General features: G+C 38.2%; 1 protein-coding gene across 7 annotated transcripts in view; it reads right to left on the reverse strand.

Annotated features, from left to right (window-relative positions):
• The window catches only part of PRKD1 (protein kinase D1), a 289,465-nt gene that overhangs the window by 15,033 nt on the left and 257,621 nt on the right, over positions 1–16,811 (reverse strand). For all 7 annotated transcript variants that reach the window (XM_070504191.1, XM_070504187.1, XM_044765419.2 and 4 more), the window contains 3 exons: positions 6,199–6,360; positions 5,552–5,650; positions 4,361–4,628 (listed from right to left, as the gene is read on the reverse strand). In XM_070504191.1, coding sequence (XP_070360292.1) covers positions 4,361–4,628; positions 5,552–5,650; positions 6,199–6,360 — 529 coding nt within the window. The remainder of the gene's footprint in view (positions 1–4,360; positions 4,629–5,551; positions 5,651–6,198; positions 6,361–16,811) is intronic.

Raw genomic sequence — 16,811 nt, forward strand, 5'->3', positions numbered from 1 at the left:
TGCAAAAAATGCAATGAAAGGAAGGAATATTGGTATACAATCACGCAAGGCCCAATTTTCCTTAGTTTCATCTGATTATCTAAAAACTGTTTAAGTGATAATGGGCTGCCTTTTCCATAAGATAAATTTGCCTAATCAAGTAACTATTTTAAAATAGGTGCACAGGTTCTTTCAAGGAACCAAGAAAGGTCATAGGATGGATGTGCTGAGGGCTAAGCTTAACCTAGTAGGAGATAAAGCTGGAAGTGAGAGGGAGGCCATGTCTAATTCTGGATGAGTAGTAATGGATAAACTGGACGATGCCAGATGGGCACCCAGATAGTCACAATGATGAAGTGAAAGAAGGTGGAACACACAACACTGCCTTAGAATGCACTGAAATGTTCTCAAACTCCCTTCCCAGGATTACCTAGAGTTTCCCCTTGTGCAATTATTTGTAATCATATTTGGGACATTTTATTGCATATATGCATTCTTATTTAGTTACATTTGTATAACTATATGTAATGTATGTAAGCTTTTAGTTATATATATATAACTGTAATTAAATATGTGTGTGTTTAGTTACATATATAAGTTTATATAATTATAGTTATATATATATATGTGTGTGCATATAACTAAACACATACATACAGACAGAAAATGTGAAGTGATTGGGAAATAGAAAGTGTTCAATATATTTAAGGCAATCTAGTTACGTCAATCACTGTGTTAAGCACCTTCCAGTGCAATCTCATTTAATACTTAAAATAACCCAGTGAGCTAGGAATTAGTATCACCATATTTTAGACAAGAAAACTGAGACCTAAAGCGAACAAGTAACTTGGATGGATGAGGTCACCAAGATACTAAGTGGAAGAGCTCTCAACTCAGCTCTTTATCATGACGTGATACTGTTTCCCTGTATTTTTAGACATTATTAAAAATTGTGTTGCTACTCTAGTTCTAAGCTAGTGAAAGCATATTAAAAATGTAATGTGATACTACAGCTAAATCCATCAGAAGGATAATGAAGAGACAGGAAACATAGTGGATAAGAGCATCTCCTTGGAGCCAGCTGACAGGATTTGCGTGCTGGCCCTGCCCAGGCAAGCCACTTAACCCTCTCCGTCTGCAATGCCTCAACTTTAAAATGGAAACAAGTACACTTTCTGCCCAAAGGTTGGTGATGATTAAATGAGTTCACATACGTAAAGTGTTTAAAGTAGTGCTTGGCTACAGTGCAAATGTTGTAGAAGTGTTAGCTGGTATTATTTTTTTCTTTGAAAGTTTAATTAATTTTACCATCTCCATTTTACCTGTAACATTTGCTAAGTTTTCCTTGAATTTTTTCTCATTTTTCAAATCATACCTTGATTCACACACACAAAATCTCTTTTTATAACGGGCATCTGTTAATGCTTTTGTGTTTGTTTTTGCCTAGTATCTCTGCCCTGCAGGTCGTCCTCTCTCCAGCCTGGAGGGGGTCTACCATCATCCATGTCGGCCAATCAGAGGCAGTCTCCTGGGGTGACAATGTGATTGTTCCCACGGTATTACAGGAGTTAAGCGTAGCCAATCAGCGCCCCTTTCAGAGACTTTATGACTACTGGGAGATAATTACACTTCCCTTCTGAGATCGTATACAGCGAGTAGCATGTAAGCCTGGAGCTGCTGGAGGCTCACTTTGCACCACATGAAGAGTCCACCTGAGGATGGAGCCATCAAAGAAAGGAGAGCTGAGAGATGGAGAAATGTGATACTTAAACCACAGGATCCAGATGAATGAGGATCACCTTATGGACTTCCCAGTTGTGTGAGTCAATAAATTATCTTCTGCCTAAGTGAGCCAGAGATAGGCTTCTATTATTTGCATGCAAGAGTCCTGATTAACTCACTGATAAATTATTAGTAAGCATATCTCCAGAATGCCAGTACTCAGCTTATTATATTATCATAGGAAAAAAAAATTGAGTCTAAAATATTTCTAATAGGTCCCTAAATATCAAGCCCTAAGAAATAAGCACCTCTTGGTGTGAAAAGATATATGGTGTAAAGAATGGAGACAAATAAATGATTTCAAGTCCAAGCCCTACCACTGTGTGACTTTAGGCAACTCACTTAACCCTTCTGGCTTCTCTCTAATACAGAGACTAAAGCAAGTCACCTATTAGAGAATTGTTGTGAGGATCAAATGGCACAATGACAGCTCAAGCACTCCAATATATAGTATTATATTGTATCAAGTCCATGTCTACACTAACAGAAAAAAATGCACGATAAAGGAATTTTTTCAATCTGACACATCTATGTATACTACAAAGATCTTACTACTTCCATTTATCTTTTCCTTTTTCATTCAAAGAAAAAAAATACAACTAACAACATGTCTGAAGAACACTTGGGAAACATGCACATAAGTTTGCATATAATTTCTAAAATTATACAATTCTTGGTTGCCCGCCAGAGTAATTGCTTAGCTTAGTGTTCTGTTATTCTCCTCCTAAATCAAAATCTTTGGCTCACCCCACACCTGCCTTTACAGACACCTTTCCCATCCGTTATCGCATTCAGTCTCTATTACAGCCTCATTATATAGGCAGGAATCATCACCTTGTTTTACAGATGACGAGCTGAAACTCAAGGAAGGTAAGTGATGGCTAATGAAAATGGCAGATAGGACAATCCCTGACCTGTGACTTTAGAGTCACTGAGATGCCTAGATTTTTATTTTCCTATATCTGGATTCTTAATAGTTTTGGTGTGGGTTCAAGTATCCTGAAACTGAAAATTTACTTCTATCCGTTGTGCCATCCTCTGCCGGATTCTAGTTTGCTTGTGTATTTATCAGATCTGACATGCTTAAAATTATTTGGTACCAGCCCCCATTATAAGTGCTAACCAGAGAATTATTTGTTCTCAAGACAGTGGGATAGAATCTGGGTCAGTAAGTACTTTTGCGACACCCCAGCTAATATTATGACATAATTTAACTAACTTTTCTTTCTATTCAAGTATCAGTTCTGTCATACACCAGCAGTTAGGTAACTCATTTGTCACCCACGGCCTTGGTTGGCAAATAATACAACTTCCATGCCTCAAAGGCAAGGATGAGTCAGGGGAAGATATCCAGGAGAGAAGCCAGTTAATTTCCAAACTGATACTTGAGTCATTTAGAAAAGTGGGGTTCCACCTGAGCTGGACTCCGCATCACTTTGTCCGAGTGGCAGGAAATTTGTAGTGCTCAGATATATCCATAGCCAAGTAAAATGCCTACTTCCTGGTCAAATATAAATGCCTTTCAAATTGTTCCATGTAATTCGCTTTCTGAAACGCCACATCTCTTCCTTTTCCATTTTTAGTGACTGGCCTAAGTTCCATCTCCTCTGAAAATGCAATTCTGAACTGGTTATGTCCACAGCGATCCTTCTTCCTCCGAACTTGAAGACCCTGATTTTATACCTAGCTGACAATTCAAGGAAAGAAATAATCATTTTCCAAAATTCATATAAGTCATCTTCCAGCTAGCTTCAAGTTCTTTGAAGCACATTTTATGTTCTGTCCTTTACTTTCCTTTTACCTACGATGTATGTATACTGCGCTTTCTCAGCAAGAGTTTCCTGAGCCATTGATGTCTATGCCTCTGGTCTGCATTATCAGTGACTATTAAGCATTCACGATCTATAGCTATTCATTGCTGGCCTAAATAGGTTATATTTCCATAGCAAGGCCAGCACACCTCCATGGTACCAGAGAGTAGGTATCATTTGTTCCACTACTTCAAGAAAAAGCAGTCCACTACTCTAAGAAATTATTTTTAAAGATTATCTAATACTGAACAAACAGAAACAATCTAAAAATATAATACCAGGGTAATGGTTAAATAAAATATTATACACACTCTAATGTCACACAAAAGAAATCAGTGCATAAAGAACTTGGTACAATATATGTAATATGATAATTCAAATATCAACATCATAATGTTCTTGTGTCCATAATAGATTAAAATGCTTAATACAGAAATAGGTATACAGTAAGTAAAGATTACTCATGGTAACGATTACGTACTACCTTTAAATCAATGTATAAATACTCATAAGTTCTAAGGAAGTACACCAACATATTAAGTTTCTCTTTGTTTCATTTACCTCTTAATATGTATTTCTCAATTTCTCTATAATATATATACATTTCATCAGAAGAAATTTTCAGTCTCCATTTTTTTCTTTACTTCTCAAGCCACCTCAATTAATTTGTGCCCCTACTCAGTAGGCAGTCTACAATGAGCATTTATCCACTGAATAATTCACAGCTGAGTTACTAATATCACACTGACGGATTGAACCATTATCGTTTTTGAATGGAAGCTAATTACCTTCGTGAGAGATTTCCTTCCAGGGATTGGGTGGGTACATGAAAGCTGCATTCTGGATTTGGTCGTGTATGTCTTCATCCTCATTAAAGGGGAACGTGCCACTAAGGCTGACATAGATGATGACCCCAACAGACCACATGTCTAGAGAGCGATTATAGCCTTTGTTCCTCAGAACCTCAGGAGCCAGGTAAGCGGGGGTACCCACCACCGACCTCCGGAAAGACTTCTCTCCAATGATCCGGGCAAAACCAAAATCACAAAGTTTCACCTGTTGATAATAATGGTTTGCAGAAATGGTAAGGTCACAAACTGTGTCTGTGTGTCTCTTATAGCCCAGCTCCACCAAAGACAACTGTAATACATACATATATTGTACGGATTTCTCATGGTAGAAGTCATAGCCATTTTCCATTTCGTGTACTTGAAGATGTTGGTTTATGTACTGATGCAAAGTGTATTTTCATTCATAAAAATATCACTTAAATGTTCTTCCTTCCTCCCCCACAAAACCAAGAGATAAATGTGAAAATACATATACTAAGAAGCAGGTAATATTGTTGTACAAGGCAGGAAAACACCATGCAAATCGGGGAAGTGACGGATCTAACTCAGGGGCTTAATATAAATAAAGGTCGAAGAAACAGGGACACGGCATGTCATCCGCTACAAGCCTCAAAGTTAGCTCTGCACAGGCACGTCGGTAGGACCTAAAGGTATCAGGGAGGCGAGGCAGGACAGCCACCTTGGTCAGGTCACTTTAGAGCAAGACCCTGGGGAGGGATCCAGTTGCCCCGTCTGAGCTGAGGAAAAGAAGAAATTTTGCCCTTGTCCCTGAGAGCAACACTCAACTTAAATGTCTTGGTCAACATTAGAGAGCTGAGAGCATCCTGGGCCTTTTAAGTGTCCTCATTCTCAGGCCAGTGCTTTCAACATTGGCCCAGGGCTGCCAGTTCTTCAGCATCTGCACACAGCAGAAGCAGAAGGCACCGTGTGTATTAGCAAGGCAGGGTGAACTCAGAAGCCAGGGTGACAAAGCTGTGGTCCCAAAAATATGCGATAGCAAATGGATGAAAAGGAACAGGTAAAACTTAAAACAAATAAAGGTTTTGAGGAAAAAAGGTGACAGGATGCTGCCAGAGGGCCAGTGTCGCTGTCAGCTGACTTGCTGCTGAGCAAGGCTTTTGTACTTGCCTGAGGGAAAGGATCGGCTGATGCGAGCAACACGTTTTCTGGCTTGAGGTCACAGTGAACGATATTTTTAAAGTGAAGATGCCGTAAAGCCACAAGTATCTATAAAGAAGAAAATCATCAACATCATTTTATTTGGGTCTACCAGTTTATTTCAAAATGTTTTCTACTGGGACATAAATAAAGGGCCAAGAGAAAACACACAATGAACAGTTTAGGTTCTTTATGCTCAAGACACTGAAATGAGCTAGAGCAACATAGCAGGTTCTAAGGGAACTTCAGTGGAAAAAGTAGATTATGTTATTCCTACAGCAACCAAGACAGGTGGAGATCAAAGAACGCAATAATATGTGACGGGGATGCCCATTCTTGAATATTTTCAAAGAATCAGGACTCGGCCACTATGCAATTTAAAATTTCATGAGTAGGTTTAACACATGGGCCCGCATACACATCACTCATTTGGTCTACCAGACTCCAGATACCACAGATATAAAGTAGATAATACAATAAGTCATTGGGACCTTTTTGAGTGCAGTCTAGACTTTGGAGAGTGGCACTGAACAACACGCTTAGAAAGCTGCAGTTAGCCAGTGATAACATTTGATATTAAATATTATCTTTTTTTCTGTCTCTAACTGATTTCTTACCTGAGTAATTAAAAACTTCGTTATGTGCTCTGGCAACCTGCCCTTTTCACTTGACAAGATCATCTCCAGCATGTCTCCATGGAGTTTTTCCATAACAACAAACACTCTTTCAGGCGTCTCAAACATACACTCCAAATTTACAACACCAGGGTGATGAAGGTTCTATTAAAGATAAATAAAGCACTTGAAGAAAATGAGTTTTTTGATACCATCTGGCAAGCTCGTTGATGATACAAAACTCTTCAAGCTTGAAGCTATGGAGAAACCCACACTTAAGATTTTTAACACCTCTAAATTCCACATGTGCTGCCTTATATTTTTGAAATTCTAATGTCTCCAAAAAATACATCTTTACTCTCTATGCATAGCGAAATTATTTTTCCTATGCTAAAAATCCAAGTTCCAGCACAGTGAATTGCTAAATAGGTTTTAATTAGAATATCATATTGAGAGATGTGTAATTTCTTAGGATCATCTCCAATATTAAGCATACTATCCTAAATAAGCATACCAGGCCATCTCTACACACTTGGTAGAAATTTCATGTAGAACAGAAAAGATGAACTTCGTACGTGTGCTTCCGACTGCACTGATGACGCACATTAGTCAAAACTTTTTGGAACTGCTCTGCTACTGGAGGCTGCAGTAGTTTGCTACAGAAGCTCTTATACAGAGCGAAGATCGCCATGAAAACAGCAAAAAAAAAATTATTATTAAGTCCTTGCTTTGTCCAAGACACCATGCTACATGGGAATCCTGCATGGCTCTTAAGCACTCAATAAATATTTCCATGATAAAGCAATGGCTAACAACAATAGGCTGCATTTAGCTCAACATGCTAATTGTCATACACGTCAAGCAAAATTACTGTTAACATTAGATGGGCCCTTGTGAGGATGCTTAAGTGTGAATGTTGATCTGTGGTCATCAGTAAAAGCCTTTGATCATTTGACCTTTACGTTTTTTTCTGTGCACAATAACAAAAATCCTAATATTAAAAAAACTGTTATATATTCCACTTATATTTCAATGAGAAACAGAAAAAAAAATCATCATGAACAAAACTACCTGAATAAAAAAATATGGACTAACTTAAATGTGCTAACAGCTGAAAACAGAGAAAAAAAATAAATGCTTTATTTTAGAAAAAAAAATCTCAGAGGGATAAAATTGTATGTAAAATGAAATTTTTACAAACACGTGAAACCTGAAATGGCTCACTGTTCAGAGCTCACAGATGGATGCTGGGTGGTGAGCAGCAGAAGGGTTTGTGGGTGAATCTGCGTTGTCATCATCCTCCGCGCTACCCACTGGCAAGGAAAGCCTGGCAACAACTGGATATGGAGCCCTGCTATGGTTAGCAGATGCTCCCAGGATGATAACCTGTCTCTCAGGCCGCCCTTCCACTACCATGGAAATTTCGGTGTCTGCCTCAGACATCTGATGGGTCTTTTTGATTCTGATGCCTTGGGGTCCAATCATGCAGCATAAAGCGGTCATGGAATAGCAAGTTTGTGAATGTGGTCAGAGCAGATGCCTGCACATCTACCCAATAGCCTTTCACCTCTAGAGGGCTGGAATCATTGTTCTTGAAACTGTCACATTGTTAACTGGTCAAGTCTGGCTACTTCAGACAGACTAGGCCTCCAGAGTTATTCTCTCCTGGTCACAACTGAAGCACATGGAAAGAGGGTGGGATTAACAAAGTTCGCACTTGCATTATTCTTACCTTATCTGTCCTGATTGCCTATAAACGCGGCCAGATAACTAGTTGGCTTTGACCATTATGGGAGCACCAGATCCTCAGGTGGGAGACTCTCATTAATGACTGCATATATCCCTGGAATACCAGTGATAGCATTGTTCATACCTGGACCTGTGCCCAGGCTGTCTCATTTCTTTTTCCTTATATCACCTTCTCTGATAGAGAAGTCACACCAGCTGGACAGACCATCAGCCTCTGGGTGTCCAGGTGTCTCAGCTGTCCTCTTTTAAATCAACAATCATAGCAGAAGCTTTAAGGATGACATGAGAGTCCAGCCTGAGTTGTGCTTCTCCTGGGACAAGTCCATTATGAGATAAGCCAAGTGTGCCTTTCTCTTTCGAGCATCTTAACTGATTCTCTTTTCTATTTACTCTAACTTTAAGCACTTAAGCAGTGTTCTGGGGGATTTGGCTTCCTTAAATGGCCAAGGCCTTGTTGTCTGGGTGGGGTACAGGAACAATGAAGAGGAAAGAAGCAGACCAACAGAAGCAGGCAGCCAGGCAAGGGGGTCCCCTGTGTGTAGACAGAGGAAAAACTAGAGTGTGAAGGAGATTAAGGTTATAGGAGAGCAACCTTAGGGGGTCCAGGAAGGACAGGGGAGGACAGAGTGCTGCTGTTCAGTCTGTTGCTTCTGCTGACCTTGTCTTAGACTGTGAAGGCTGGCAGAGAAGAAGAAGTCAGCAGATGACCAGGAAGCTCTCCTACCTAAATTATCCTAATATATAAGCAATGTCAACCCTCATGTGACTCTACCTGTATTCATCTAAGGATGGGAGTTCTTAGAGGTACTAAAGTCCTTCATCCAATGTTCCTTTTTCCTTCTCCCTACTCTACAACATGACTTGAGAACCTATAAAGAGGGTAAGACTTCTATATGTGTTTCTCTAATTGGTGCATTCCCAGAATGTTCTAGGCCAAAAGCATGGAATGGATTAATGAGATTGTTCACTGTCAACTATTTTGTGCCATGTTCACTGTAAACTCTGAAGGACTCTACAAATGTCCTCTAATAGCATCTTTATGAAAATGGTAAGGGAAAATTTTGCTATTTCTTGATAAAGGACTTTGAATATAGTTAGGTATATATAGATTTAAAAAATATATATATTCAATGGGGCTGGCCCAGTGGCATAATGGTTAAGTTCACACACTCTGTTTCAGTGGCCTTGGGATTGTGGGTTGGGATCCCAGGCATGGACCTGGCACCACTCATCAGGCCATGCTGTGGCGGCATCCCACATAAAATAGAGGAACACTGGCACAGATGTTACCTCAGCAACAATCTTCCTCAAGCAAAAAGAGGAAGACTGGCAACAGATGTTAGCTCAGGGCCAATCTTCCTCAACAACAACAACAACAACAACAACAAAATATATACAAATATATTTAATGAACGCATTGACCTAACAGCCATGTATATACAACTGGTAAAAAAATATGTTTTAGAAAAGTTTAAACTCATATGTTTGTTGCACTTGGCCCTTGCTCTTTTACAAAAATTCTTATGCTTTATAGGTTTGCTAAAGAATACATTGAGTAGTAGCTGAAAAGTCTTTCCAACAGCAAAATGACCTTATTTTTTCTGCATGGCTGATATATAAGAAGTTGATATTTTTAAAGTTTATCATGTATGGTTGAGAGAAGGCCACCATAGATTCCTACTCATGAGCTGTATTTTTTTGCTTTGAACCCAATGACCAAACTTGTTTTTACATTCAACAGCAACAAAAGGAAAAAATATTAAAAAATCATGCCTTATTTATCCAAATTCTCTATACTATACTGATTAAAAGTATTTCCGTAGCCTAGAGAAGACAATCTTTAAAGACTGGAAATAGAAAAAAATTAAAGCTATTATTTTCTATTATCATGCATAATTCATACTACTTTTTTAATACCTTAAGAGCAACTCTAAGCTTTAACTAAAGTGGTCCATGTGACTGGCTCACAATTTTAATTTTCTAACTAAAGTATGGAATAGCTTTTCAACCTTTTCCTCCTAATGTCTAAAGTAACTGAATTAATTTAAAAATGGCTTGACGACTACAACATGAGCTATGGCATGGTAGTATTCAGAGAGAACTTTTGCTAACTTCTCAGGCCTACCTCAGGAATTCGGATAATAAATTTCATGGCAAAGTAAGCTACTACAGGACTCTCTGGCCATCTGTTGGTTGCATTTAAGTAATTTAATTTTCAGGAAATGAAACATTTGGTCAAGTACAGGAAAGAATAATGTCCATTCACACATAACAGATTGATGACATATCCATGGGGTGAATAGGTTGTTTCAAAGTCTAGGAGGAAATGCTATTTGAAGAGCAAGACAAAAATGTCCCTGACTCGAGTTGCCTAAAGAATTCTTATGTAATCAATGGAAACTAGTCACCCAAAGCAAAGGCTTTTACAAAAGTAACAATATTCTGTAAATAAAAAAAGAAATAAAGATTTAACTAATTTAAACTTTTAGCTTATGTGTATATTCTATTTTGCGTTATATTTTTTGGATTCCTATTAAATAATATTTCATGTGTACTTATAGTGTTTAATACTAATAGTTTTGCTATCCTGTAAATCTGGATTTTAGAATTCATCCCATATATTTAGCTGTGATAAGTTAATGTCATATTTTCCCCTTCTTTCTTCTACTTTTAGGATTATTATGCTCAAACATAGGAGATGTGGAAAAGAGGAAAATTAGAATCAATATATCTTTTAAACAGGTTATTTAGGAGCAATTCAGTCTTAATATGAAAACTTCTGACTACTTTTCTATGAAATGACTAAATGATTTAGCTCATATTGAGAGAGAAAGAAATAAACTTAAAAGAAACGAATTCAGGATTTAAATTCTAAACGGCAGGCAGAGCAGAAGGAAGAATATTCCATTACACGGTGGTGTGCGTGTGGCGGTGAGTGAGGTCCCTTTCTTGGAGGTATAGCACTGTGGCAATGGCTTTGTTGATTCTCATTCCTGCCACTTCGCCAGGGTTGAGAGAAAAGCACAACATCTTATCCATTTTCGCATCACAATCTCTTACAATTTATGCTTCATTTAGTGGTCCTAGAAATCAGAATCACCTAATGCCTTATGAAGGGAAAATAGTGAGTAATTCTCTGACAGATGCTAAAAATGCCATTGTGTAGAGAGCAGAGGATTATAAAAAGTCTTGTTAAAGATAATACCCAACTTGATACGGTAGGCTCAGCTATCTCTTCTAAATTCCAGACTCCAACTGTCTTTTGGGTATGTTCACTTAAGGAAAACATGTCCAAGAATGGAACTGATGTCTTTCCATCCAAACTTACTCTTCTAGTGTTTCCTCCCTTGGTAAATGGCCAGCCACCTAGGTCAGAAACCTGAGAGTCATCCTAAATAGGTACTTCTCTCTCACTTCCAACAACCAAATGGTGTCTGAATCTAACAGAGTCCACCTCCTTCACTTCTCTCACGCTGATGCCTCACCATCATCCTCACCGTTACTGCTTTGGGCCTTTTGAGCCTTATCTCTTTCGTAGGGATCTGCCACAGCCTTCCGACTGATCTCCTTGTCTTAGGTCTGGCTCTCCTCCAAACCTTCGTCAAAGGGCTGCCACTGGGATCTTCCCAAAGGTGATTCTGATCATACCATCTTGCTTTCAAGTCCATAAGAAAATCCCCACCAGCTTCAGGAGGAGGTGCACCCCTTTAGCAAGGCACAAGAGGCCCTTTACTATCGTCTCCTTTTCCCCCACCCACCCAAATATCTCCAGCTTCTTCTCTTCTTCTCCCACGTGTGTACCCTTCTCTCTAGGCAGACTGAACTATTTTCAGAACAAGCCACGCTCTTTCTTTCCTTTGTATGGATTCATACGTACTGTTCTCTCAGCCTGAACCAGGCTGTTGGCCTGGCCAGAATACTCAGCTGTCAGGAAGCTTTCATGGCTCTTCCAGTCTCACTTGGACGTCTCTGTTCTCATAGTCTTTGGTACAATTCTGTTTCATAACAGTTAACACATTATCTTTAGTTACTGAACCTATGTGTCTTACCTACAAGAGTACAAGCTCTTTAAGGCCAATACTGTAATGATTATGTTCCCAGTCAATGTAAGCCTACTGCCTGGTACATATTAAATGCCCAACACAAGTTTGTAAACTTAACTGAAAGATGAAGAATTCCTTTATCTCCTTACTTTTCAGCACATGAATGATATTCTTTAAGATTTGAATGATTTTATTGAAGAAATGCTAATACATGTATGACATATTTAATGACAGTACATTTTGCATCAAATATGATATAAGCTGATATCCTCTCTTCAGAAAAAAATACAGGCCATGACTCCTTCGCTTGAATTCACTTGAATCTGCTGGTAAGCAATCTCAGGATTCTGATGATGACTAATATGATTATAAGCAATGATTTCATGACAAATACCAATATATGGATGTGAATATCAGAAATGCCACCATTGGTAGGAGTTGCAAAATGATTTCCTAAAGTTCAAAGGGTATAACAAAGATGTGCTGGTGGTTTTCAGGTACCACTCCTTCAAAATACACAAATTTTGGCCACTGCTTTTGTAAATACTTTAGCATATTTAATAGGAAGAAACATATAATTTCCTATGCTCTAGGTCCTTCCTTTGTATTTATTGTATACCTAGCTCTTACTAAGGAGAAACTCCTAGCTTCAGCTCAGTCTCAAAGGCTAATAGGAAACAGTCATCAGCAAGAGATAACCAAGGCAGCAGCAGCTAAAGGTCACAGTGAGGATATTCCTTTTAAATTACCCCTTTCCCCTCATGCCAACTGTCCTTATGTGAATTGTGAAAACCTAATTTCCCATGATTTCATTATTGTCCTGAAGATGAGAAATAAGCCCTGAAAATGGCCTATTCAGATGATAATCATCACTGTACTTTAGCTCCTTACTTAGAAAAGGCCTTTCAACTCCCTTCTCCTTCATTCTTGATTTAGCCCAGGACATGTATGGGGACAAGGACAGCCTTGAGGCCTGGGGCATATTTCAGGAGACACTGACTGAGTTTGAATTCCAGCTCTGCCACTTCCTGGCTCCTGACCTCCATTTCTTCATATGCAAAACGGGATAATAAAGTGTGTCTAATCTTGTAATACAACTGAGACTTAATATTTAATGTATACAAAATACTTGGAATTGTGCCTGAAACACAGTAAAAGTGAGTTGTTATTATTATCAGGCAGATTTTCAATGATCTTTAAAAGATCTGGGTCACACTTCCCTCTTTAGTTTAATAACTGAAAGTTTACACTAAGTGGCAGAAAAGAACAGCTCCTTTGGCCTCTCACCTAATGGAGGCTACGTCAGGTTAAGTATGAACTGCTCCAAACTCACATCTTCTAGTTTGTCCTGCCCCACCTTTCCCCTTACTGTGTTTTTGAACTTCAGTGACGGCAGAGGGGCTTCGACTCTGAGGTCACCCAGGTGAAGCTGTGTGTTGCACCACATGAAAGCCTCCCTGGCCCAGAGTGAGGATGGGCATCGTCGGGTTGTAGCGTGGGATTGTGTTTCCATTTTACGTTCAGCCAGAGAAACTCTACGACTTTGATAGGCTCATACTTCACTAGTTATCTTTCAGGAGGTAGCATTTGTTGGGGGAATTTCATCTGTAAAATTTTAGAAATGCACATGGATATGAACCTAGAACAAAATAAATAAAGCTAACATATACCGTGAGAAGAATAAATGCACACGATATTACTTCAACAACAAAGACCAGATATAACAATCCATGCTCTGTGGATAGGGGTCACTGGCTGACATTTGGACCAACGGGGCCACAATCCAATTTAACCCATTAGAGTCCAGGAACTCTGAAATGTGCAGATCATTCCTGGTAAGCATTGTTTTCTCATACCATCCATCTGAACTACGTAGGGTGTGATGTTACTTTTGTCGTGGCGTGAATTAGCACCGATTGAGCCTGGTTTAATATAGTTCAAAATTTTGTGGGAGGAATAATAAGCTGAAGCATCTTCATTAACTGCTAACAACAATACACATATTGTGCCTGGGTACCAAGAAAGGGACTCAGTTTTTAGGTGGTTAGCTTGTAATGCACAATTTACCATTACACGTTTTTCATCTTAAATTAGCTATAAGTCATATGCATTCTATTAAGTAATACTGGTTCAAGAAATTTTTTTTAAATGACTAATTCAATGTTTGCATAGCAGAAAAACCAACTGAGGCTTGATAACTTCTGTATTCATGTATACCCATAGACCTATCTACACACCTCTCAGTCATTCTGCACTTCATCAATTCTGGAAATGCTTTAATCTAGCTTTAGATCCCAGGGTTGCTGCAGACATACCATAAATATACTGTGTCCTCTCCTTTTCCTGTAGAAGGTGGAGAAGCTAAATGCAGATGGGGAGAAGGAGTATGCAGAAAACAACACTTAAAAAACCCTCTCATCATCTCTCACATAGTTCCAGCCTTTCTTGATTTTTCACCAGGTAGAAATAGTACACAAATATGTGATATTTTCAACTTATCACCGGGCATCTTTCAGATTAGAGGTATGAATGGAAAATTTTAGAAACAAAATCTAGATTTCCTAAATCCACCATCTGGATTCATACACAGATTTCATCGGATCAATGTTTGTATATGGCTAAAATTAGCACTGTAATTTTGGGGGTGGGGGGAGTGATTTTTATCAAGAGATCTTGGGAAAGACCCTCAAACAGCAAGGATCTTGTATGCACCCCAGTGCCCACCCCTAAACTCCAACCAAGGCCAGAGTTTCAAGTTGAATTTAGGAAAAAGGATGTAATATTTGAGAACCAGCAACAAAGGCTTCAAAGACAGAAAATTAATAACTGACATCTTTAAAAAAAATCAGTATTAGTAAACATTCTACCTATAAAGCTTGACCCCCTTTCCTCCAGCCATTACTCAGCTAGTGTTTAGGAGAAAGTCAAGAATTAAAAGAATGGCTTGTTAAAATAAGGAAATTGGAATTCGTAGAGGAAGATGTGTTTATTGTATATAAAAGTTGAGAAATGGATCAAACATCTGGAATTTTAAAAATTTCCTATCAAATGCACAGCAATGGAGACACATCTGGAACACTTTTTTATTTCCTGTTAATCTACCTGGCTGGAAACACGAACACATAAATCCAATCTCATTGTGGTGTTAGATTTAAAGCATAATTTTTAACAAATCATATCACTGCAGCCCAGTTTCTATATTTAGATGTCAGCATTCCAGAAAGCATAATGTTCTATTATAATGTTCAATGATCTGTGCAGACACATAATTCTTCTGATCTCTTATATATGTACTAGATAATGGGACCTGGAGTGACTATATAGGGTGCACTGGACAGGGTTAGAAGACAGAACACTATTTGCAAAAAGGTCAGTTGGTGATATCTTACTTTTTTGTAAGGGTTCTGTGGCCAAAGGCAATAAACTGGCATATTCTCAAAATGAAACAAGTTCTTAATTATGGAGCTTCCCAGAATCTTTAATAAGTGAAAGACTATATTCACTTCCAAGACATGGATGACCTAGATAGAGTACACAATATTTTCTAACCTGTCTTAAAGAGGACACCCCCAGCCCCTTAACCCCCTTCCCTGAAGGAACTCAGAATATTAGCGTTTTTCCAAAAGTATATTGGGAAACTGATTTAAAAAACACTTTGTCTACTATTTAATTTAGTCCCCCCAAAACATTCCTGTGAAGCAAGCAAATCAACTCAGATAAATTCTAATCCATAAATAAGGAAATCAAGGTTAAAAGAGATTTACCAAAACCAGAAAAGTTTTGACTTGGAACCCGGCCTTCTGACACTAACTTCACTATGACTAACTTCTTATCAAACACAATATCTATTCGGAAAATTTTCTAAGTTTGTTTTTCGTTTTCTCATAATAGATCTTTGTTTTCTTTTTTCCTGTATTTTAGACATGTATACACATAATCCATGGGCTTTATTTTTTGGAACATTCAGAAGATGACAAGATTACCTTAGAGATGCAAAACATGTCTTGTCTTAAAGCGACAATTTCATGAAAATTCTTCATGCAATAAAATACAAAGAAAGAAAGATTTGAAGAAATACGATAAACACATTAGATGGAAAAACAGAAGTGTAAACCAATCTCTCACACACACTAAAAGAGAAAGTACTCAAATTTTGCATATTTTTCTCTAAAGAAAGAAAAATTGATTCCTTTATGAATTAAAAAAAATCACCTGTTTGCAAAAATTTTCATTTTCCCACCCACACTTAGCAACATTATTCTCTGGTTTTCTATAATGATTATCTCTTCTCCACCTACTCTTGATCATCTTTTTAGACTAAGAGAACAGAGCCACATATTTACAAGATATATATATTTAATCTTACTCCATGAAGACAAATTACCATGTTTTTTAGACAAAAAGGAACAAAGGTAAGGAATACTCTATTGTCTTATTGGCATGCACTGCAATTCTGTACCCCTCTGGTTCCTTCAGTTGTGGCTACATCATTTGTTCAACAAATAGTTACTGAGTGCCACCCAGGGCCCAGGCACATGTTAAGACATGTTCAGCCCTATCGGAAGCTTTGAGTCAACCATGTTCTTTGTTATGATGAAATTATATGTCTCTAGGTTCTCTATTTAGGGAATTCAACGTCAAGTTATTTGAACTTATTCCTAGGAGCTAGACTTATAATCCAGTTCTGGCAATACTAGTAATATCTAATAAGTATGGAACCTTTACTATGTGCCAGGTACTGCCAAGAGGTTCACAAAATCATCACATTTGATTCTCATAACATCTCTAAGAGGTTTTCCAGGTAAGGAAACTGAGCTCTTAAGA

This window comes from Equus asinus, chromosome 2 (assembly GCF_041296235.1).
Source record: "Equus asinus isolate D_3611 breed Donkey chromosome 2, EquAss-T2T_v2, whole genome shotgun sequence".
NCBI classification, from domain to species: domain Eukaryota; kingdom Metazoa; phylum Chordata; class Mammalia; order Perissodactyla; family Equidae; genus Equus; species Equus asinus.